Here is a 23,783-nt window from a genome sequence, read left to right as displayed (position 1 = left end):
ACTTTCCTGATAAAACCACTGACATGTTAAATGAGGTAGAAGTTAAAGTAGTGTTTCTGTGTTGTCACAAGAATAACAGACAGGGGAGCTGAGAGGAGCAGCAGTCTGTGTTCAAACACCTTCGCTGCCCTCTGCGAGAGTCCCCATCTAACATGGCTAAGTAGGTAAATGTGATGGAGTATTGATCTGAGCATCGGAGTTTTAGTTCCCATCCATTAGTTGAAAGGACTCAAGGAGAGAAGAGTGAAAAAGTCCTCAGGGATGCCCCCCCTGATGCTGTGATGACTCTTCATTAACTCAGTTATCTAAAAATACTTTCCATGGCATACTTTCCAGATTCATTCAGACTCCTCAGGGGCAACAGCACCCCTCAGTGGACATGAGGATATATAACACCTGATATTCTTGAATTTACTGAATAATTTACACAAATCAGAGACAGAAAAACTGAAGACGACATTTCATTTTTGTTGACATTTGATATTTTTATTCTCATGTTCAGTAACCACGGTTCTGTTTTCTGTCACTTTATCAGAAATAGTCAAGCATAAATCAACCAGGCCTACCCAGCTAGGTTTGAAGCCTCATCACACACGGCTGAGGGTTCACGTCAAAGACTCTCACTCATTGTCTGTCTTATTATCGCTCACATACACACATCTAGACACACACGCGTCACACTGTTCCCCAGCGAAAGGCATCCGCGCGGGATTATGCCAGCACTGTAAAAATATTATAGCCTATCATAGTAACACCGTAGCAGCGCCGCCTACAGCTGAAACAATAAGAGCCACAAAGCTTTAGTCTGCTATTGCTTTAGTAGGATAATATATGGAAGGTTCACATTTCAGCATATATCAATATGATAGGAAGACCCTGAAAAACTATGGTGTTTGATCTGCTGGCACAGAAAGCATTGCAGATATTTACAGTACAGCCTGTACATATATTCAGAATGCAGATACACAGGCATCACCGTGCACACTCGCAAACATTTCAAACATGCTTCCCAGAAGCAGAGCAATGGTCACATGTCTTAGACATTGTATAATATGAGAGCAAAAAAAACAAACAAAACAAGCAACAGTGACACAATATACAGAAAGGTAATGACAACAATAACTTTAAAATGGCATTTCATTTAGATAACACTGTAAATAGTGACAATAGAGAACAAAATAAACAGTAATCTCCACAAAATGTATGCTGAGCACGTTCACGGACCCGATGAGTGTTTTCCCTTTATGTGATTCAGATCCTTGTGAAAGTCATTTCACCTGAAACTAGTGCAGCTTTCACAACACAGTGCTGACACGTAACTATGTGCTGGTCTTGGTATTTTTAGAGCACAGATGTTTTCTTTGCATTTTTACAGTATGTGTAGTTTTTCATTTAATAACTACATGTGTATTAATTAATAAAGGAGCAAACCTGCATGTCATGGAGGTTTGCACGAGTGTATTATTAGTTTAGATTTGAAGATCATCACATACTATCAATGCTGTGTGATTGTTTTTTTTATATAAATACTCTACAATGGAATCAGAATAGAAGTAACATTATCTATTTTCTATTAATAGAAAACATTGTGAAATGCTTTGATCAAATTTGTCATGTATATTTGTCAGGCAGGTCATGTAAAATTAGTTAAGATAATTTATATCTGTTGTATTTATATTCATATAATTTATATTATATGTTCTAATATAACTTATATTTAACTTCGGTGTACATTTCTGTTAGGTACTCTGTTACAGTAACCATGAAAGTGATCAGGTGAAGGTTAAACACTAACCCAACCACTGCAGCAGCATCGTCATGATCATACTTGCTGGTGCTGGCTTCCTTACCTCGTCACTGGAAGATTTGGAAGATTAAATCAGAGAAATATAATAATATAATAATGTAGTTCCAATAATCTACATGGATACATGAGACCTGGTGTCAAATCACTAAATTACTTTACTGGAAACAAACACTGAATCTGTGTTTTTTAAAGGCTTGGAAAATAATGATTTATGATAAAAATAAGTAGTGATATGTTGTTTAAAGACACCTGATAAAATGACACAAATACTCTTTCCTTCAGTGTGTGTGTCTGTGTGTGGTACAGTAAAGCTTCCTATGCCTCAGCACCGTGAAAAGGCTGAAGTCCACTGCCTGGGTGATTATCCTCCTGGGTCACTGGTTCTCAGGCTCAGCTGCTTTGGCAGTGTGACCCAAGACAAAGCTTAATTTCTGGGGTTCAGAGCTTGGCCTCGGGGCTTGTCTGGTCAACGGGGAGAAAAGAAGAGCGGATCCTCTGGGCTTCGTTAACACATAGGTGACCAAATGCCTTGTTGTACCATTCTGGAGATCTTCCCCTGTAACAAGAAACACACTCATTAGCGACTGCAGACGAGGTTGAAACATAAGACTTTAAAAACCCTGGAGGTGCATCCACACCTGAGGTCCACTCTGCAGATATGGGTGAGTCTGGTCCTCCCCGTCCCACAGGGCTCTAAGAGGTACTGTGACTCCAGCACAACCCCCCTCACTGATCCTATCGGTGGGCTGTCTTCATGATCGACAGACACACTAACAAGCGCAGAGGAGCCTTTACAGAGGTCTGTACGCCATGATCTAAAGGACACAAGCAAGGAGTCAATTTGAGGTATTCTTTCTTATTAGGGCTTCAACTATCAATGGTTTATTTTCAGGAACAATTTCATGTAAATTCTCGGGCGATTACATTTTTGAAACAGGCAATCAAAATGTTCATATTATTAAATAATAAATGTCTCGTCTTGCCAAGAATAAAAGCTGCAAACTGTCACATATGAAGAACCTGCCCCCATTACATTTGTAGGAGTTGGAGAACATATCAATTTTCTTTCCAACAACTAATCAGCCGCTTGTCACAGCTCTTCTTTTTACCCAGTGTGGTATTTTAAAAATTCTCCTGTATGTAAAGCCCTGTTTAAACAGACATACTGTTGCTCTTTCTGCTTAATCTTTTCATTCAACACGTCAGTCTTTATGTGAGGGAGAACACCGATTGCAAAAAGAAAATGCAAACGAAATTTAGTTTCCCTGACCTTAGTACCACATATTCACAGGTGGGTTGAGGTGGCATGTTGCAGCAGGAGTACAGGTACACATCCGTCTGTTTGTCCAGCGTCTCCAGAATCTTCTCCTGCTGTAATTCAGTCTCCCACAGCGGGCGTTCTCTCAGCAGCCGATGCAGCACCTCAGCGGGAGCTGCCGACACCTCGACACACACTCTCCACCTCCTCAGAGGGTTACCGTCTCCTACCTTAGAGAGAAACACATTGGAAGAGCGAAATATTATGTAAAGGTGTATCTCAAGGGCAATACTAGAAACTTTATAGATTTGATTTTCCTAGACCAGACTAAGTGGTTAGATGTAGATGTAATCAGTATATGTTTCTGATAATCTGCTTGCACAGACATGAATAAGAACAATATTTTTCTGATTTCCACTTCAAGCCCAAGTCACAGAGGTCAAGAGACTAGTCAGAAAAAACCTGAGCAACGTTCTGTTGCTAAAGAAAAATATGCATTTTCTAATTAGTTGGCAAGTGGCTGCTGGCTGTAGCTAGGTTTAAATCACATGCAAATATAGAGATGGTCAAACCCCCCCCCCCCAAAAAAACTTTTGTTACTAGCAAACTACAGTGATCAGTATTTGTATGGAAGATGCTGACTCTGCAAACAGTTTACCATCTCTTCACGTTGTAGTAAAACTTGAAAAAGTGCATCTTAAACTGGAAATGGCCTCATTCCAAAAGATTCAGCTTTCCAACATTTGTAGTTTGCATCATCATCGAGCAAGTAGTTTGCAGAAATTTCACTGCTGCAATTGCCAGGATCCTCTCAGTCACAACCACTAGCCAACTGGTTGTGCAACATACACTTTTCCCCAGCAATTGAGTGTTACTGGGCGTTACTGACAGCTTCTATGTCTGTATGACTGTGGTCCTTGCTCTGCATCCAGTTTCTTCCAAACCCTCCCAATATCCATCCATTATTCTAGAGATTCAGTAGCCACACATACCTTTTTAAATGACAGTTCTGTATGGTCAGTAGTTGAGCGAGACACCCAGCCTTTGCTCTTATCTTTGGCCTCTTTCAGCAGGTTCTGGATCAGCCTTTCTAGGTGTGCATGATAGGATCCTTCCTCATCTTCTTCTTCCTCATCCACATCCACTTCCTCCTCGTGAGCTTTGCAAAGCTCGTCCAGCGGGGGCACCATCAGCTCAGCTTCCATGTAGGAGTTGTGGGACTGGGTCACCATTTCCTCTGGGATCTGTGGAACAGCCAGAGAAAGTGAATCAGATCACACAGCACCACTTCAGCTAAATACAAAAACTTTTACAGAGGAAAATGAACTGTAGTTATAAGTTTAATAGTGTATTACAGCAGCTCCTGTCAGTTTGGTAAAACGTTTTAATATCCATTATCTTCTAAACATAACCTCACTGGTCATTTCCCTGTGTTGGAGGAATTCTGCAGTCCTCTGTGGGTTAAGAAGAGCTAATCATTCAGTCCTGTATGAAAACCCTTCAAACCGCATGCATAGTAATCAAATCTGTTTGTCTTTCTCCCTGAAAGCAGCAGCATACTTTACACGCTGACAGCCTCAAAGTAATGATGAGCTACAGTTTTAGAAATGAGCTCATTAAATGCAATTATAACGTGGCCTTGGCTACTAACCACGCAGCAGGGCAAACATCAGTCAGCTTCATGTTTGTTTGTCAGTGTCTTACATAAAGATAGAGTCATGTATTATTTCTTTGTGAACAGAAATAAATAGTGGCGTATTTGATCCTGACCTGAAACAGACGTTGGCACTCGGTGATCATGTGTGCCAGGCCCTGAGTGGCAGCCAGGTTCTCGCTGAGGTCTTTCTGATCGGGTTGGCCTGTAGTGTACTTCCTCTGAATTGACCTTGAGGAACACAAATTATTATTGAATATACAGAACTGTACAACAGGTGATATACACGGAGTCATTAATGGACAGAATTAAGTCCAGATCCCTAACATACAAATGATCTTCATGCAAATTATAGCAAACATTACAACAAGGAAGGAGAATCAGAGTGGTAGCACGACAAACAATCTTTATAAGGGTGGTTACACCGTTTGATTAGCAGAACCTTGCTGCTACTTACCCCATTATTTTCTATGGAGGAAGAAATAAATGTGTACTTCTCTTTTCACAGTGTGTCTGCACTTTTTCTTCAATTTTAATAAATAAATAATGACACACCTGAAGTTTTAAACATCTAATTTTAACACCTGGTAAGGACCAAGTACTATTGAATTTTATCCTCAAACATGAAACCTTATAACTGAAATGGGACGTATCTTCTTTTTTACCATGATTGTTGATTTTCTAAATGTACTGACACATAATTACAATCTTCGTTTACACTGACATTTTTACACTGCTCAGAATAATCCATAACTGTGAACAAAACTGAGAACCAACTGAATCCTTCTTTTGTTAACTGATGACTGTAATAGTCAAATGTTTAGTAGTATTTAGATTTGCTCAATTAACAAAGCATAAAATCAGTTACCAATATCCAAAAGTTAAAAAGAGAAATTTGAGAGATATTTTTATATGCAAGGAAATATTTGTAAAGACTAGTGTTGTGTGGCATCAGATTTTAGCAAAAGGAGTAAATTTGTGGAATTTATGGAGAACTAAAAACAATTAAAACAGTGTAATTAAATGTAATCAAATGTTTAAGGCAAATACGAGTTATTAATTTCACTTTCATCAGCTTCTATGTTTTTTATGCAAGAATCAGCGTGTTCATCATCCCATATGCGCACCTTGGTGATAAGGCTTCGCTCTTCAGTATGCTGAGGTGGAAGAGCGACGGCCCCAGACAAACAGCCAGGTTCATGGGTGTCATCTGGTTCTCCTCCACCATTGATGTAACGTCACGCAGGAAGTAGAGCAGCGTCTGCAGAACCTCCCTGTTTTCGTCTGGCATTAACAAGATGGCCGCTCGGACGGCCTGCAGTCTCTGCTCCTTTGGGACATCTGAAGAAAAATATGGACGTGAGGAGGAGTGATGGGTCAAATAAACAATGTGGTTAAGGTTTTAAACAATAGAAATTCTTCATTATATAGCAAATACTGTTTTCAATATTTGACTGAATATGATTTATGATTTTGGATACAATTAACAACGTTGTTTTATAGCATATCGTTGATTAAAGATTGAAGCAGTTTTTTACTGGTTCAGAAATTAAAATGTGATTTTAATTTTTAATTAGAAGAACAAACAGATCACATATACTGTGTTTGCCTGTTTACTAAGGCCAACTAAACCATTAAAGCTATTTACAGTCACATGCAAATGACTGCAGGTGTGCCTCTGAGGTGGCTTACACTGATAAATATGCAGGAAGGTTTCTCCTAGCTTGCTTGTGAGGAGAGGTTCAGGCAGGTCTCTGAAGAACTGTTTGACCATGTCGGCAACATCGTAAGCTGATTGGTCTTCATAGTTCACACAGTCAGGAGACAACTCGCACTGCTGCCTCAACGCCTGAATACGAGACTTCACGCCGGACTTCCTGAACAATCCAACCTAAGAGAAGAAGACCAGAAGGGAAGGGACAGTCACGGGAAAGAGACAGGCAGGGCATTAACTGTTTATCGGCTTATTCACGCCTTCAGTAGCGCTTTAAGAAGGACAAAGTTTTATTGATTCTAACCTGGTCCAGACAATGTGTTCTGAGGTGGCTGAGGGCTTGCTGTAAACACAAGGGGAGTGGAAAACCACAGCGCTGGACATGGACAATGAGGGGAACCCCGAACACACTCTTCTCTTTGTAGTCTGGCACCTTCATGCGCTTCATAAACTTTGGCACAGACCTGAAAGCAATAGAGAGAATTAAGTGTGTGGCAGAAAAAGTGGCACATACTTTGATTATCTTCTCTTTATTTAAATGCCGGTTGACAGGAGTAAACAAAGGTCACCGTAAACAAGTCAAAGCTTGCGTTTGGAGAGCATAATCAACTGATGAAAGTGTGTGGGGGTGACAACCTAAAGCCAGTTTGTTCAAACACTGCGGCATGCACGAGCCCAACTGCATGCATGTTTTGAAACCAAATGAAGCTGATGGTTGGCCATATGGTCCTGCTGTTTCAGCTCTTCTGCAGAGTTAATGGAAGCAGTAAAAATAACCACTGCAAAAAGTGTCACGCGTATAGAACATACTGTACCTTGCTAACCTGGACCACATAAGGAAAAACCAAAAAGATGGTTTATATTTTTTATATTTGAGGAAAAAAAGACGGGGAGATGAAGAAAGAGGTTTGATAAAGAAATGTATAAAACAGTTTGAGATACTTTGCGTGTATGTTTGACAGGTTGTGAATGTCTAGTTTTATAATAAATGAATGACTGAAAGACAAACGTAGACTTGAAATTGTGCAGTGATTGTAATGCACGCCCACCACGTCCAGCCGTGTTTGTTGGACATCGAGTATTTCTCCATGATGGCGGTGAGGCGGAGCAGGGAAAACTTTTGCAGCAGGCTGAGCTGGCCCGCTGATTGGCTGCTGATCTGCAGAGAAGATGCCGGCTGGTTGAGATGATCTGAAGTTCTGAAACTGGGCCATCGTAGACTGGGATGGGAAGAAAATACCAGCAAACAATCAGACACTGTGATTCAGTCACTGTAAATATGAGTCTAGTTTATTTTGAGTCTTGTTATTATAGTTTTGTGGAACTAGCGTTTAGGGAAGAATATAATTGTACTGGTTTAAAACAAAACTTCAGGTTAGACAGATTTGATTTGCTGAAGGCAGCCAGTAGAAACATTACCCAACCTGTTCAATGTTAAAGAGGAGGTCCTTGATTAAAAATCAACCATTCAACCATCAGGGGCTCTTATGATTCTCCAGCAGAGAGTAGGAGAAGCATATATTACTTTTCTTAATGAACTTAGTAAGAACTGTTCAAAGGTGGAGGACAAAGTGCTGATGTGGAGTGAGAAGACTTCAGCTTTGAAAGGCACCCACTTGATTCATCAAGCACAGGCTGCTGGAGCCGATTTTAACTTCAGAGGAACCATGCAATATTATTTGGACTCCCAACATTTATAGTACATGTCCAGAGAGGCATATATGGACAACAAAGGGCATCGCACCAATTTTCCAGTACTGGATACTTGACAGAGGTGTTGCTAGGCAGCAGTTAAGCCTGATGTCTATCTATTAGCTATTTACTCTTACGCAGGCAAGAGAAAATGAAACATACAAGCAGTAACTGACCCTTTTTTTATGGTTTATCATTTAGAATCTATACCACCAATGAAAGTGAACAACGAGCTGTAAATATAAACACAATTTAACCCAGGATCACCACCCTTTTTACTGTGCACTGCTTCATTAACACTTTGGTTGTGCTCTTTTGTTTTTTCCCCAAATAAACTGTTGCTTATATACATCATGAGTACTTTGGTGTGCTTCAAGATCTCAGCCATGATTGTAGTGATTACACTGTTAATATAATCAATACAATTTAGGGCCAAAACTATAAAAACACAACTCAAGTAGTAATAAAACCATAATTATCCTTTAAAAAGCTGAAGGGCTGCTCACCGTGGTCTTGTGAGGGAGGCCCCAACTCCAGAGTCTCTCCTCTCCCGGCTGGTCCCCGTTGAATCTGTGTCATTTAAGGAGACCCCGTCTCTCTCACCTTCGCTGGGAGTGGTCCGGCCCTCCCCTTCCTCCTCCCCCTCCCCCGTCTCCCCTTCGGGCAGCACGCTACGGCTCCAGTGGTTCACAATTTGCTGCAGACCACTGACATGCTGGATAATGTCATCCAGGTGAGGGAACAGATTGTCCTCTTTCTCCAAGTCCAGCAGGTCTCCTGTGCTGGCATACAAATGGGAGCCTGGCACGTTGTCATAAACACTCACTCTGCTGCCCCGTGGAGCTCCAGGACAGGGTTTAGACAAAGGTTTACCAGACCAGGGTTCACCCAGGCCATTGTCACGGGGAGAAGTTCGGGCATGCACGTGAGAGTCGTTGTTTCTGTCACCAGGGGAAGGCGCCAGGCTTTCTATGGAGAGGGCTTTTGGAAAGGTGCCTGGTTTATGGTCTTTGGGGATGTGAATGAGGAGGTTTTCATATGAGTGAAACTGGTGTCTGCCAAACTGGCTCTGACCTTCGGTCCTTTTACCCTGAGAAGGCAACACCATATCCTCCAGATACATGCTGCTTCTCTTGCTGGCAGTGCGGGGCTTTATGCACACAGGCTCCTTCACAGGGAGCTCCACAGTCTCATTGCTGGGGCTCACACTCACTGTGACCTGGTCTTTACAATCCTTGCTAAGAGAGTCAGGGGAAATGTCACCATCAGTTTGGTGGTTGTGTTTAGGGCTCTGCTCTAATTGGCTGATAGGCGTACACTGGAGCATCTGCAGCGCCTGAGGTTCCTCCCCCTGTAACACCGGCCCGCTGATGACCAGCGGTGGCCTGCGGTTTGAGCCCTTGCGCCTCGTCGATGGCCCCCAAGTACGCATTATTTCCATTCGCCGCAAAAACTCTTTGGCTTTATTCCGCCTCCCTTGCCCGTGGCGGCTGCTTTTGATCGGCAGGGAGTTATAGTGTGGGAGCTCCCGTGGCGGTTGATAGGAAGCAGAGAGGGAGGCCATCGATATGGAGTCGGGCATGGCAGAGGCAGAGTCCTCACTGTGTAGCGAGGAGATTTCCGTGATCTCCTGCTCACTCAGGTCTGTCAGCACGCTCTCACTGCTCACTGTGCTGTGCAGACCCTCCCCCTGACCTGTCGGGCTGCTTTCATTGGTGCTGTCAGACAGGAAGTCTTGTAGGCGAGACCAGCGTCGGCTGCTCCACTCGAACGTCCACCTTTTACTGATAGCCAATGGATCATCTTCATCGGAGTCATCACCCTGTGGAAGGAAAAAGGAAGTATGAGCTTCTACTGTCTTAAGTTTAGGATACTAGAAAATAAAAATAGCTTAAATTTATTGAAAGATTTGGGATCCATTGTTGAACAAGCTAACAATTTTACAGTATGAATCAAAATGCATTTCATCACAGTGACTGACAGTACACCACACCATAATTTTCAGGCAAGCAAGTACTGTAGCTGTGTATAGTAATTGAGGAACAACAATCAAGCTGCAAAAACCTCTGTTCTTGTAATTCATTGGCAAAATTTTTGACTTACTTTCTTCTTGGGTTGACTGACGTCCAGTTTCATGGAGGCGCACTTGTTCAGAGTATTCAGACGCCTGCAACAGACAAGCGCACAGTCAAATGCTGCATCTAAAGCTGCTCTTCTGGATGCGATTTGTCTGTTGTGTGTCTCTATCCATCTGCACTCTGACGCCGCTCCCTTTCAGTCTCTTTTCTTGCTTTTCACTACCACCTTCTCACATCCCTGCTGGGTCCACTTTCAGATATGCTTCTTCACTGCCTGCTTTAAACTTCTTCTCAGACACTATCTTCATTGTAGTCTGTCTACACACATGTTCCACGCTGATTTTCTTCTTCTCTTCTTCTACTTTTCTCTGCTGGCATCACACCCCTGAAATTGATTCTCAGTCCCGAACACGGCCAGCTCCTCCCCTTCACTTTTCTCCCTTCACCCTGAGGAAAGCTTCCACTGTCTCCACCTTCATTTAGGATGTGATGAGTGGCTCTTTAGCGGGGTGGTGTCTGTGTCCGTGCCTTTAAGACGGGATTGTTAAAAACACGTTTCAGGGCTCATGACCTCTGTCATTTGAAAGGATTTCAGCCCTCTAACAACACAGTAGGAAATCCTCCTTCGTTCACTGTAAACCTCTCTGTCCTCTCATACAAATGGCCAGACAAGAATTGCTCTGCACAACTTGTGTCATAGCGAAAATGACTATATAATTTAACATTTAAACAACACATTATGAGCATGTTTTATAGCTCTTGAGACACTTTCAGGGGATCTGATGTGTGTTCTCTCACGGTATAGCTGTCAGGAGCCACTAACGTTTTAATTACCACACCCTCCTCTGCCATAGACACTGGGGAGATGGGGGGTAAGCAGGAGAGAGAAAAGAAGCAGATAAGGAGCAGGATAAGCTGTTGCAACCATGTAAAGCTTTAATAAAATGAAAACAGGAGATCTGAAGAGGAAAAATCAAATACATGTGGAAAGAAACACCACAAAGTTGGGAAGTGTTGGGAAGTACTGGCATCCCTTCACTCCTTCCCCACTACTCTCACCCATTCCTCGCCCCCTGCTTTTCCCCCCGAGGGTCTCTCCTCTTTGAATGGGAGATCAGAGTTCGACAGAGGGGAGGGGAGGTGACCAGATCAAAGCTTCAAAGTATATGGGTGGGAGACGTGGAAGGGGAGTTCATTAGGGAGAGGGGGGTCAGACATCTAATGAGTAGCAGTTAGCATGAGGCCGCAGGACAAGCCAGAGAACTGAGCAGGAAAAGGAAGCTAGAATTTTTCTGGTCTTAAGTGTGTACGGGTGGAGGCATAAGTGTAAACACTGAAACGCGTCGACGTGCCGGCGTCCTTACCGACAAAGAGGCTCCACCAGATCCCGGTCCAAAAAGTCGTGGTCCCTTTTAACAGACGAAATGTCAAGCGGAAACTGGGAATCTGGATGAAAGAGACAGAGAAAATGAGTTTTTTAGTTAATGACTAACAGATAACATGAGTCTGCATATTCCTCTTTGAGTTAACTGTTAAAGAAGTCTGCTGCCACCACTGTTAACACTCCTCATCTGCATCTCAAGTTTTCTGAATGCACACACATACGCACACGCTTTCAAATCCCAAAATAGCTCAAATCCCACAGAGCGCCAATGCTAAAATGACTCAAGCTTTTTTTTATTTTGGTGATTCTCAGCGTGTGGTTGCAGACTGCAGGCTTCATGTTTGCCTGGGGAGCAGCCACAGAGTCCCAGAGCCCGGCATCCACAACCCAACATTACTGAAGCTCTCAAGTTTTCTCAGAGAAGCTGTGTGTGTGCATGTGTGTGTGTGTGTGTGTGTGTGTGTGTGTGTGTGTGTGTGTGTGTGTGTGTGCTGCTAAAGATGGACTGTTGTGCTTTAAGAGCAACTTCTTAGATTAGGCCATTTCCTGTTTATGTTTGAAACGTATAAAAAATCCAATGATCATCACATGAATAATTGCTATTGAGAAAGAAAGAAAGAAAGAAAGAAAGAAAGAAAGAAAGAAAGAAAGAAAGAAAGAAAGAAAGAAAGAAAGAAAGAAAGAAAGAAAGAAAGATGGGTAGATGACTATAAGAAAAGTGGTGGGTGAGGAAGGGCACAAGGAGAAAGGTGGGAGAAAGAAGACAGAAGTAGAAGCTATGAGAGTCCCAGCAGTGATAACAAGGCCTTTCCCATGACCCCTCCCTCCAGACAGGAACTGAAGCCTGGAAATAGAACGCAGTGGCCCAGAAGACGAGGATACAAGGATGGAGAGATGGCAGAAAGAGAGAGAGAAGCACAGATGGTGGAAAAATAAAACAGAGAAAGAACACAGAACGCAGAGAATAAACAAAAGGAGAGATCTGAAAGAGGAGGTCCTTGTGTGAAAATGTCAGCTGGGTAAAAGCTGAACTTTGGCTCCTCTGTGTGCGTGATACCTTCATACAGCTGAGCGTACTGTGGAAATCCCGCTGCTCGAAGCCAGTCGCAAGCCTCCTTAGCCTCAATCTCTGAAAAGCAAAGAAAGCAGTAGAGGCATGTTGAGAGCAAACATCAACATATGCATGTTTATTTTATCATGTAGGATCTCTACTGTTCAACTATATTTTTAGTACGATGTATTTTTACAAATTTACAGCTTCTAGTTTGCATTATATATCACCACAACCAAATTTTATGGAGGAAAGTCCCCAAATGATTTCCTTTCTGAGAATCGCAGCCGAACAAGGTCAACATTTTGAAAGTCTTAATTAATAAATTGAAAAACATGATAAATCAAATTAAAGACAGACTCGCAGTGACTCATTTTCCATGATCCATCTCTGAGCGTGTTACGGAAACAGAGGAGGAACATCTCAGAAAACGAGACTTCCCTCTGGGAATTAAGAGGAATGATGAGACTGGAAAAGCTGGAAATTTGCCAGAGAAGGATGCACATTATCTTGAGTGGACAAAGGAAGCAGCGTACATTGTCTAACATTACATCTGTACTACAGATATAGATACACCAGCCTTCAGAATTGAAAGTATAAATGTATAAAGAATAAAACAGGTCAGCACGGTGCCGCCAACACCTTGAGACATTTTACAGGCATTTGTTTTACTACTTTTTTCCACAAGCCTATGTACTGCACACACCTCTAAACTGGCAGCCCTGAAATGCACAAGTGTGTGGGTATGTGTGTGTACAGTACGCTCACTTTATGAGCAGACACTTATTAAACCGCTCTGCAGCGCCTCTTTGTGCTGACAAAGACATCTTAATAATCTGGTGACAGCAATCATGTGTTTTAGGTGCAATATGACTTAAAATGCGCACTGAGACATGCTAGAAAAATACAAAAATCATAAATAATAAGGAAGTGAAAAGAATGGGAAGGAATTTACATGTGAAAAAAATGAAATGTTAAATGATAAGTATTAAAGGTCAAATAAGAGCAACTGTAACTTCATCATTTTACTTTCATGGCTCTTATCTGATCTCTCTGTCAAAGCCACACTCATTCACTCTCACAGAGGTGCTGGCACTGCCTGAGAAAGTCACCGCAGAAACACAGAGGACAAAGTTCAGCAGGGAAATAAAACAAATGTCAGACTTCACCCTCAGAGATGAGAATGGCCAGAGGAAATGATCCCATTACCACAATCCAGCAATTACAACCCTCTTCCAACATTCTCAGCATAACTCCTCTCTCTAAGTCACATATGAAGCAGCGCTCGGGGTAAAAATATTTCCAGTTCTCTGAAAATAGACTGCAGAGACCGAGAGATCCCAGAGAGAAGCATTTCATGGGCGAGAGGCTTTCAGGAGAAACGTGAAAACTTACTGGGAGCTCTCATGGTGTAGGTGATGACATGCTTCTATGCCTTTGTCCTTTGCTCAGACTGACGTTTCCTCTCCATCCCGTGGCACGTCCAGTCGCTGCTATGCAGCTTTCCGTCAAGTGGCATTGATTTTGCGCTTTCTTCCCCGCTGCCTTTCCAACCCGTGTGTTTACAATTCTGCCTCCCTCTTCCAGCCTGCCCCATGCAGGTTTTCTCTTCCCTCTAATTTTCTCCTCAACCTCCTCTCTCGCACTTTCATATTAGTTAGGATCTACATACAACATCTCTCTACTTTTACAGACTTTCTGCTTTAGGCTCTTCTTGTCATGCTTTAATTTCTTACTAATTCCTCAGATTTTTATGTGCTCATTTAAACTTATTTACTTACTTTTGCCCTCACTGCACTCTTTCTACATCCTTCTTCTTATCAACCTTTCCTACCACATCCTCCTCTGAATCCTTCTCTCAACAAAGGATGTAGCCGCCCCGTTTGCTTCTTCCATTAAATTTACTCATCCTTGTTCCTGTCAATTGCACATCTTCGCGTCACACCATGATTGTCATTACCAGAAGTGATGTTGCCCCATGAATTCCATGAAGAAATAATTTCAGTTGACGTTTGCATCAGCCAGACCCCGAGGTCGCAGCCTGACAAGTGGTGGATGCCAACTTCACATGTCAGCTGGACCTACTGGCTGGTTAGCAAGGACGCTCGAACCTTCCGTCTCTGGGTTTATAGCACAAGCCTACACATCCGAGCAACAAATGTGTACGAACACACATGCATTAGACACACTAGACATTTAGAAGAGTCCAGATGTTGCCTCCAGTGAGTCAGAGAATGCAACAAGGGTGAGACAGACAGCTGGGGTGGGGAGTGGCAGCTGAGATGGACCCTGTGGGAACACCACAAGGAGGAAGCCATACCACACCAGCTGTCTGCTTAGTGTATGTTGAGATTTTAAACACTAAAATGCGTGCATGCACAGGTTAAAAAATATGCACCACAAAGAGATTTCAGGTTTTGAATGTGAGGATGGTGATCTAGCTTGACGATCTTCTTTAAGTATGGTTTCTTGACAGCCACCCTTCCACTGAGATCATTTCTGATGAGGTTTCAGTAACAGTAGATGGATCAAATGAAGGGTCAGATGCATCTCACAGGTCCTGTATCAGGTCTTTGCTTTAACTAAAGAAGTGAGAACAACTTCTGTGTTTTTCTGACAGGATGCTAGTAACAAGGTGCTTAAGCATAACATTTAAAATGGGTTCTTTGCTAAGTTTTCTGTTATGTGTAGACACAACGCTGGCTCGTTCCTTGAGTTAGGTGTCTTTTTATGCTTGAATGATTCACAAGTTAATAAAAAAAAATGTACCTCTGAAAATGGTCAAGTACAAACACTGGACTGAAAATGAGTGAAAAAGCAGCCAATGTCAAAAGAAAAAAGTTGAAAAGCCTAGAATACAAACACACACACAATGGCATACTTCATTGCTATGTTTGTGCATGTGTAATTGGCAACGGCAAAGCTGCTCTCAGCACAGGAACAAAGCACTGCCATTCATCTGTGCAGAATTTAATCAAGAGATTAATTAGTACACAAACATATTATTAGCAGGCCACAAAACACCCCAGTGCACGCAGTCAGACGGAGCTAATCCGAGCTGCCCGCCATGCTGTCTTTCAGCATATCTCACTGCACTGGTGCTGAGGAGAATATACGACAACAGGCAGAAAGCCAACAACAGCCAGACAGATGGTATGTGTACGAGTGCGCTCGACTGTGGGTTGGTCTGTGAGTTATGGTGTTCATGTGTGGGACAAAGAGGCTGTAATTTAATTTCTTACATAACAAGGGTGCCAGCAATCTGACGTAACGCATATAATTCAAACACCCGAATCTCCTCACAGCTTTTTTTAATGAAACTTTCTTTTCTCTACCTTTCATTTCCTGCTTTTCATCCCACACCAGTAACCCTGACTTTTCTGGCAGCCTTTTATCTGTGTTATGTCTGCCTCGTACTGGGTCCCAAGGACCCCAAAGTCCCCTGGATTACATCATTTCCTGTTCTAAATTTCCCATGTGTTCAAAGTGACATGTGAGCTAAGAACAGCAGCAGGAAGTTCCTGGGCTAAAGTGAAGCCCACAAGAGAGCTTTTTTTTTTTTTTTTTTTAGTTTAATTGAATAGATTTTTTTTATAAGATCTGTCCCTTTAGTCTAAATAACACTGAGCAGTCACAGACTACACGCACACACACACACACACACACACACACACACACACACACACACACACACACACACACACACACACACACACACACACACACACACACACACACACACACACACAGGATGCCTGGAAAGCTGCCATATTCCTACATACGCTAAAGCACTTAGTCCTTTACTCTTAAAGGTTTTTTTTAAGGCAGTGAAGAAAATGAAGAAGGAAGCAAAGGACATTAAAGAGGAATATGCCTGTTCTATCTCATGAAGTGCATCTGTGACAAATACCGAGCTTTGGAAATATACTGTGACACAGAATCGGTGGAAGCATGCACACATGAAGGACTGCAGAGTTTACTCAGTCCTACATATATGCGACATGGCACAAATGCGAGGACTGCTGTAATTAAGCAGTTGACCATAATTAATAAAGGCACAGGGCAATACTGAGTGTTACCAGATTAGATTAATAGGATGAGTGAAGAAAAGTGAAGGTCAAGCTGTATGTTTGGTTATGTCATTTTTTCTCCAACAGAGGGTGCTAAAGCATTTTGTTAGAGAAATCAAAAGAAAACCATTATGGTGTTGGCTCTTGCGTCACATATTAGCCCCTTTGTCATTTAGTGATTAGGCTGTTAATTTAAACAGGAAGGATAACATCAGAGCAGAAATGCAGGAGTTGCACTGATTTTATGAATAAAAAATCATGTTAGCATTACATACATGCGCCTCACAATTACCATATTTCAAGCCTTAAACTAAAGAGATGGACTCAATCAACAGTCGGGAGCAATCAGTCAAATAGTTAAGTGGCTGTCGATGAAATCAGATTCAGATTCACAGATTTAGGTAATAATGTCATGTGAACGCTGTGTAGCGTTTGAATCAATTCAATGAAATTCAGTTTTAATTATATAGTGCCAAATCACAACACCAGGAGCTTTTTATTGTAAAGTATAATACAGAGAAAACCCAGTGATCAAAGGACCACTTTTGAACAAGCACTTAGCAAAAGTGGGAAGGAAAAGCCTACTTTTAACAGGAAGAAACCACCAGCAGAACCAGGCTCAGAGGGGGGCAATCTGCTGCAAGACAGTGATTAGATCCACTATGAAAGCCTTTAACACATCTGTATGTCACCCATACACATTTATAAATCAGGGCAGCAGTTTGCACATTTGTTTTATGCATGAAAAGCCAATGGTTTGAGAACAGGAGGAGACACAAACCCCTTTGAGGTTGTGTCAGGAAGGGCATCCAATATAAAAGTAAGTAATCAAATATAGGGGGTTACCTGCTGTGGTAACAACTTGTGAGCAAGGAAGAAGCTCAAAGTAGCTTTATTGTACCTGGAGACATGAATTAAGCACTACTGCTGTTAAAAAGCCTCTGATTTCGGTGACCGACTGTTTAGGTCACTGAGTTGTGTTGTTTTAAAGGCTGCCTCACACTCGACCAGCTGCTGAGGAGTGGAATGCAACAGAAGTGGGTGAAGGAGACAGTGTGTTTGTGTGAGGGCTGAGAAGAGCGAAGTGCATGTAAGAGTGCAAAAATAGGAGTGAGTGAAAGTTAAAAAGTCATACCATCACCCAGCACAGGCATAAACTTGCTTCCCCGTCTACATTCCTGTTCATCTCTCTCCTCCAGCATATCACTGTTTCTTTTAGTTACTTCATATATCATCTGGATTCTTTGAGACCCATTCATCATGAAGCAGGGATAACACGTAGCACAAGACTTAACACGCTTCTGCTCCTAATTATGTGGCATGGCATTTTGAGGGAGAAAAAAAATTGACCACTAACTGCCTGATGTGTTTCAAGAGCACCAACAATGCAGCCTTACAGAGAAAGAGCATGCTGTCGTTTTCAATGAACACAGGCGGCCTTTGCGGTGACAGTGTTGTTCTGTTAAATTTACTCCTTGGGAAGCTTGAGTCACGTGACAGGAAGTGCAGGAAGTAACCAGTCGGGTAGGGGGAAGAGACAAAAACAAGAACACTACAGCCCTCAAGCATTTGTTATGGCTTCTTTCAGATTTATGAAAGACATCTTTGGAGTGGAAGTGGCTCCACATGTCTGACTAGATGATGTTTCTTGGAATTTAGAAGTGGAAGAACCACTTCAGGTGGTTACCCTTTCATAGATTTCCCACTGAAGCATAATTAAGGCATCAGGTGGGAACCACTGTGGAATAGGCCCAATTCCAAACAGGGGAGACGCAATCTAACATTAAAGCCCTGCAATCAGAATCTTCCTTCCCCTGTTTAACAGCTGGAACACTTATCAAAGCACTTTGTGTAAATGTGCACCCAGCACTTTCCTCTCTCTTTCAATGGACAGAACAAGTGATGAGTGACATTTACACTTGGTAGGCTTCAAAGATCTAATGAGAGGTTTTTCAGTTTACTTACCAACCTATTGTCACCCCCTTTTTTAAGAAAGACACACATGTGAGAAAAACAAAAAACAAAAAAAGTTGAAAACTGCATTGACATACTTTCTTATGTTTTACTGAGGCATGAGATTGAATTTAAATCAAAGGCATTAAAACATCTTCTCCATAGCTACCTTGTGCCAGCCTCCGCAGAAGCTGCTTGCGAGCAATGATGCGCGAGAGGCGCAGGGCAGAGCGCCGTTGAGGGGTGTCGCCCAGCCTCAGGTAGTAGTCCTGCCCATCGGGTGTCATGGCCTCCAGGCAGGTACTCTCACCGCTGCTCTCACAGTCACTCTCACTGTCATTACTGGCGCCCTTGGAACTGTGATCCCCGCAGTCTGTACTGTCACCGATTTCCATGTTCCTACTGTTTGTGACATCAGCACAGTCTGCACTGTCCTCTGTGCACATGCTGTCAGCGCTCTCATCCCTCGTATTGTCCACACTGTCAGCAGCGGTTAAACTCCTCGTGTCCTCATTCGCATGTTTAGCAGTTTCTGTTACGTTTGCTGTCTCTTCATTCCTTGCAGAATCTGCTCTGTCTGCATCTTCACAGTGCACTAAGCCAGCCCCGTGGACTGTACTCACTGCAGCTTCCATGTCATCCATAAGGGCCATAGTGATGTCTCCAGTCTCCATAACATAACGTTTAATCTACACTCCAAGTCTCAGGGTGGTGGATTGTAGAGTGAGCACTCCTTGTAAATTCCTGCCTTTAACATGTCCTTACTGGAAGCCAAATCAGCTCTTCTCCCTCCTGGCTCCTCCTTCCGAATCACCACAGTCTAACAAACACGCAGGTTTCATCACACCACTTGACTCAGATGGTAAACACAGGCTGACTGCTCAGCTGAGTTTGAGATGGGAGGAAGACCGACTTTCACAAGGTCCTTCCTTTGGTCACATGACCAGCAACCAATGCCCTGAGTGCTCAGGGAACGCTGCACCGCTTCCTGAGGATCTGCCAAAGAATCAATTTTGGTACGCGCCCCAGGCATTAGTGGGGATATCTGTGAGGGGACACGTAATCAGGACAGGGAAGGGGATAGGCCTGGAAAAATATACAATGCCAGCAGCCATATCCCAGTGCGAAACGGGAAGGAACAAACAGAACAATAGAGCATGTGGATTTGTGAGACGGTGCAGAGGAATGTAAGTAGGAGTAAGATGTTTGCTGCTTATGCTGAGTAGGACTGCAATGCCATTGAAGAATAAACCCACACCATCACATTTAGACCACATGACAGATATACATCACCCACTTTCCCTGCTAACACTCCTTTCACATACCAATACATCTAAATAAATCTACCATGTAGCAGATATAGTAAGCTGAAGTCTTTAATATGTGACTGAAAGTTGCCACAGAGTAACGAAACTAGGGGATAAATGTGTGGAAAGAAGTGAGTGGAAGTAGAGAAGCCATAGTTTGACCCAGATTTGCAGAATAATGGTTTACCAAGACCCGAGGACCCAAGCTGTCACCTGAATTTATTTTAGGGAGGTAATAATCGGCAGGTGAGGTAAGAGAGGGTGTGAAAAAAGCGCCATAGCAAAGTCACTTACAGGTCAGCAGTTACAGGACAGTTTTTCTTTAGCCTGCAGGCCATATACTGTGAGAAAGCTGGAAGCTACGAGTCCGAAATCCCAGAAATGCCAAATTACTCCCAGTCAAACAAGTGAAACTGTGAAACATAAAATCTGTGATTGGGTTTGATTACACCGCCCTCTTGAGGAAATCAAAATCATGATCTGCACAATTTCTCTGCAAAAGTGGAAGTTTGGACTATCTCTGTTTTCACTCGAGATAAACCGACAAAGAAAAATAAATTTGAAACACTAAGCAGGGCACTGAGTAAACGTCCCATGTGATCTTTGGCACAGACGGTTGGCATAATAATGTAATGGAGAGCTAAGTAATGGAGATGTGTGCAACCAAAGCGGCAAAGGGCAGGGCTGTAGTAAGCAGTGAGTAATATAATATTCATCGCTTTCAGTTACAGCAGGCCACGACAAGACCGAAGCTACATCGACTAGAGATGAGCCTGAAAAATCAGCTACAGCTAAAGTTTAATTAAATACGCAGCTGGAGGACACAAGAAGACCTAAAAGGACAGTACGAGGAAATGTGAAGAACCTGCTTGTTGTGAGACCTGAAATTATTGTTGAAATTATGTCAGCATGACAGCTGATTTATGCATTATTTAAAACCTGTTCTTCTCATTTACAATATAAAGCATTATTGATATAAGACATCCTACTATGTCTAACCTCTGAAAATGTTGTTTTGGTCTGTAGTTTCATTGATTTTGAGCAAGCTGTGTTTATGGCATTACTTCCATTTCTTTGTTAAGTCATCTGATGTGTCATTATCCCATTTACAGTCACGAATGGGCAAATCCTGGAGGATGTATTTAGGTCTTAAAGCAAATGAGATATTGATCAAAAAGTAGTAGCAGCACTTATTGCAGTTAACATTATGAAGCCTTTAAGTGCAAAATATCTTTGTGACAAAATAAATGAGATCACCAGATGCTCATAAATCATTTATGTGTGTGAGCATTAAGAAAGAAAAAGAGTTAATATTAGGAAAAAAAGCTGGAGTTCTTATTTTTGACCTTTGATAAGGTTTTAAAGTCATTTTTAAGGACAGTACTAAAGTAAACACTCTGACCTTCACAGCCAGGCAGACTTCACAATTCTGAACATCAAAGCGAGGTCACCTTTAACCTAAAGACCAAAAACTAAGGAGCTTCATGCCCAAATATTCAAGGCTCTATTAGCTCTTTGAGATGATCTAAAAAGCAGTCAGGACCATTACAGAGAAATGGACTTTAAACAGCAGGAAGCCCTGAGCCATCCAGCGGCAGATAAAATGCAGCTGGGTTTTACTTAAAGCTGGCTGAGTATTTTCAGCGCAGAAGTCAAAGGTCATCCTGAGTATGAGGCAAAGTGAGCGCCACGTCCAGTTTACAGAGCAGTGAAAATAAATCCTAGTAGGAAAGAGATGATTCAAGATCATTTCACACAGGGCCGTGCAGAAGTTTTGAGCTACTCCTGATTTTATTGTATTTTCCAAGGAAAATGGCAAATGGGTGCAAACGTGTGCAAATGGACATACCGTATATAAGTTTTTTTTAATGAAATTTGGACATACAAACACAGCAGCGTGAACGCCTACCATCTCATATACTCACAGCAGTGAGCGTCATCATTTAGTTCACTTAATTGTTGCCAAGTTGCCAAATTTGCTGCATGATTAAGCAACAGTATTCTCAAAAAATACTTTCTAGAGAAATACAGTATTGTGCAAGTGTCTCATGCCACTGCGTATTTCTTTCTATTTTCCTGGGAAAATAAGAAATAGGAACAGTGATTTATGCTCAATCATAAATGCAAATACAGTATATAAGGCAAAAACAGAGTCTGTACAGCTCTGATGAACGATTTGGCACGACCGCCTTTGTTCTTCAACATAGCCTGAACTCTGTTAGATAAGCTTTCTTGTAATATCTTTAAGTAGATTCTTTTTTTAAAAGATCCCACACTGCTTCAGTTGGGATCATTTTCATGATGAAAGTGAAGCTGTTGCTGATCAGATACATTTTAGATGGTATTGCATGATGAATCGAACTCTGATGGTGGTTTTCTGTATTTGTAATTCCATCAGTTTTGACCATATCTCCAAAACACCAAATCACAACAGAGCCTCAACTGTACTTTACATATCACTGTAGATACTCCTCCTGACATCCAGAAACAGTTCAAACTTATGGAAATCTAGATTCCATATGACCTGTTGCCACCGATTTTCAGTCCAGTTCTTGTGTAATTTGGCATACCTCACCCTTTATTCTGTTTCCCTCCTTTAAAATGGCTTCTTGACAACCACCCCTCCAATGAGATCATATTCAATTCAATTCAATTCAATTTTATTTATATAGCGCCAAATCACAACAAAAGTCGCCTCAAGGCGCTTCATAGATACAGAGAAAAACCCAACAATCATATGACCCCCTATGAGCAAGCACTTTGGCGACAGTGGGAAGGAAAAACTCCCTTTTAACAGGAAGAAACCTCCGGCAGAACCAGGCTCAGGGAGGGGCGGCCATCTGCTGCGACCGGTTGGGGTGAGAGAAGGAAGACAGGATAAAGACATGCTGTGGAAGAGAGACAGAGGTTAATAACAGATATGATTCAATGCAGAGAGGTCTATTAATACATAGTGAGTGAGAAAGGTGACTGGAAAGGAAAAACTCAATGCATCATGGGAATCCCCCGGCAGCCTACATCTATTGCAGCATAACAAAGGGAGGATTCAGGGTCACCTGGTCCAGCCCTAACTATATGCTTTAGAAAAAAGGAAAGTTTTAAGCCTAATCTTAAAAGTAGAGATAGTGTCTGTCTCCCGAATCCAAACTGGAAGCTGGTTCCACAGAAGAGGGGCCTGAAAACTGAAGGCTCTCCCTCCCATTCTACTTTTAAATACTCTAGGAACAACAAGTAGGCCTGCAGAGCGAGAGCGGAGCGCTCTAATAGGGTGATATGGTACTACAAGGTCATTAAGATAAGATGGGGCCTGATTATTTAAGACCTTGTATGTGAGGAGCAGGATTTTGAATTCAATTCTGGATTTAACAGGAAGCCAATGAAGGGAAGCCAAAACAGGAGAAATATGCTCTCTCTTTCTAGTCCCTGTCAGGACTCTTGCTGCAGCATTTTGGATTAGCTGAAGGCTTTTCAGTGAGTTTTTTGGACATCCTGATAATAATGAATTACAGTAGTCCAGCCTGGAAGTAATAAATGCATGAACTAGTTTTTCAGCGTCACTCTGAGACAGGATATTTCTAATTTTAGAGATGTTGCGCAAATGGAAGAAAGCAGTCTTACATATTTGTTTAATATGTGCGTTGAAGGACATGTCCTGGTCAAAAATGACTCCAAGGTTCCTCACCGCGTTACTGGAGGCCAAGGTAATGCCATCCAGAGTAAGAATCTGATTAGATACCATATTTCTAAGATTTTCAGGGCCGAGTACAATAACCTCAGTTTTATCTGAATTAAGAAGCAGAAAGTTAGCGGCCATC

At 42.2% G+C, this 23,783-nt stretch overlaps 1 protein-coding gene across 4 annotated transcripts in view; it reads right to left on the bottom strand.

Moving 5' to 3' along the window:
- Positions 1 to 459: 459 nt before the first annotated feature.
- Positions 460 to 23,783, bottom strand: part of stard13a (StAR related lipid transfer domain containing 13a) — a 56,753-nt gene continuing 33,429 nt past the window's right edge. For 3 of the 4 annotated variants that reach the window (XM_082548935.1, XM_082548934.1, XM_082548936.1), the window contains 13 exons: positions 12,645 to 12,716; positions 11,568 to 11,649; positions 10,229 to 10,292; positions 8,632 to 9,947; positions 7,483 to 7,653; positions 6,738 to 6,897; positions 6,412 to 6,610; positions 5,847 to 6,060; positions 4,836 to 4,950; positions 4,058 to 4,309; positions 3,078 to 3,295; positions 2,446 to 2,622; positions 460 to 2,363 (listed from right to left, as the gene is read on the bottom strand). In XM_082548935.1, coding sequence (XP_082405061.1) covers positions 2,246 to 2,363; positions 2,446 to 2,622; positions 3,078 to 3,295; positions 4,058 to 4,309; positions 4,836 to 4,950; positions 5,847 to 6,060; positions 6,412 to 6,610; positions 6,738 to 6,897; positions 7,483 to 7,653; positions 8,632 to 9,947; positions 10,229 to 10,292; positions 11,568 to 11,649; positions 12,645 to 12,716 — 3,158 coding nt within the window. In that variant the 3' untranslated portion in view covers positions 460 to 2,245. Of the gene's footprint in view, positions 2,364 to 2,445; positions 2,623 to 3,077; positions 3,296 to 4,057; positions 4,310 to 4,835; positions 4,951 to 5,846; positions 6,061 to 6,411; positions 6,611 to 6,737; positions 6,898 to 7,482; positions 7,654 to 8,631; positions 9,948 to 10,228; positions 10,293 to 11,567; positions 11,650 to 12,644; positions 12,717 to 18,830; positions 19,539 to 23,783 lie in introns of those variants that run through there. The other variant, XM_082548937.1, reaches the window with a different exon arrangement.

This window comes from Aulonocara stuartgranti, assembly GCF_965226115.1.
Source record: "Aulonocara stuartgranti genome assembly, chromosome: 10".
Taxonomy (NCBI): Eukaryota; Metazoa; Chordata; class Actinopteri; order Cichliformes; family Cichlidae; genus Aulonocara; species Aulonocara stuartgranti.
This window is presented reverse-complemented; position numbering and strand designations above follow the sequence as displayed.